General features: G+C 62.7%; 1 protein-coding gene across 1 annotated transcript in view; it reads right to left on the bottom strand.

The window, feature by feature from the left end:
• The window catches only part of CDKN2AIP (CDKN2A interacting protein), a gene marked incomplete at its 5' end in the record, with an annotated part of 1,066 nt that extends 837 nt beyond the window's left edge, over positions 1-229 (bottom strand). The window contains one exon of the mRNA XM_010150259.1: positions 8-229. Coding sequence (XP_010148561.1) covers positions 8-229 — 222 coding nt within the window. The remainder of the gene's footprint in view (positions 1-7) is intronic.
• Positions 230-236: the final 7 nt, after the last annotated feature.

Genomic DNA, 236 nt, shown 5'->3' with positions numbered 1-236 from the left:
TGCCCACCTGAGCACCGCTCTGGGGGGCCAACAGCAGCGAGCTGCCTGCCTGAGCACTACTCTTGGGGGCCAGCAGCAGCGAGCTGCCCGCCTGAGCACCACTCTTGGACACTGATGCCAAGGGACTCACTTGGCTTTTGGAAGACAGCAATGTGGCACCTGGTTGTGGGGTGCTCTTGGTGGTCAGTGGCATCGCTGCTGCGACCGGGGTGCTCTTGGTAGTCAGTGGCACCACA

This window comes from Eurypyga helias, unplaced genomic scaffold (genome assembly GCF_000690775.1).
Source record: "Eurypyga helias isolate BGI_N326 unplaced genomic scaffold, ASM69077v1 scaffold25034, whole genome shotgun sequence".
Classification (NCBI taxonomy): domain Eukaryota; kingdom Metazoa; phylum Chordata; class Aves; order Eurypygiformes; family Eurypygidae; genus Eurypyga; species Eurypyga helias.
Note: the sequence above shows the minus strand (reverse complement) of the source record. Positions and strands in the feature narration are given on the sequence as shown.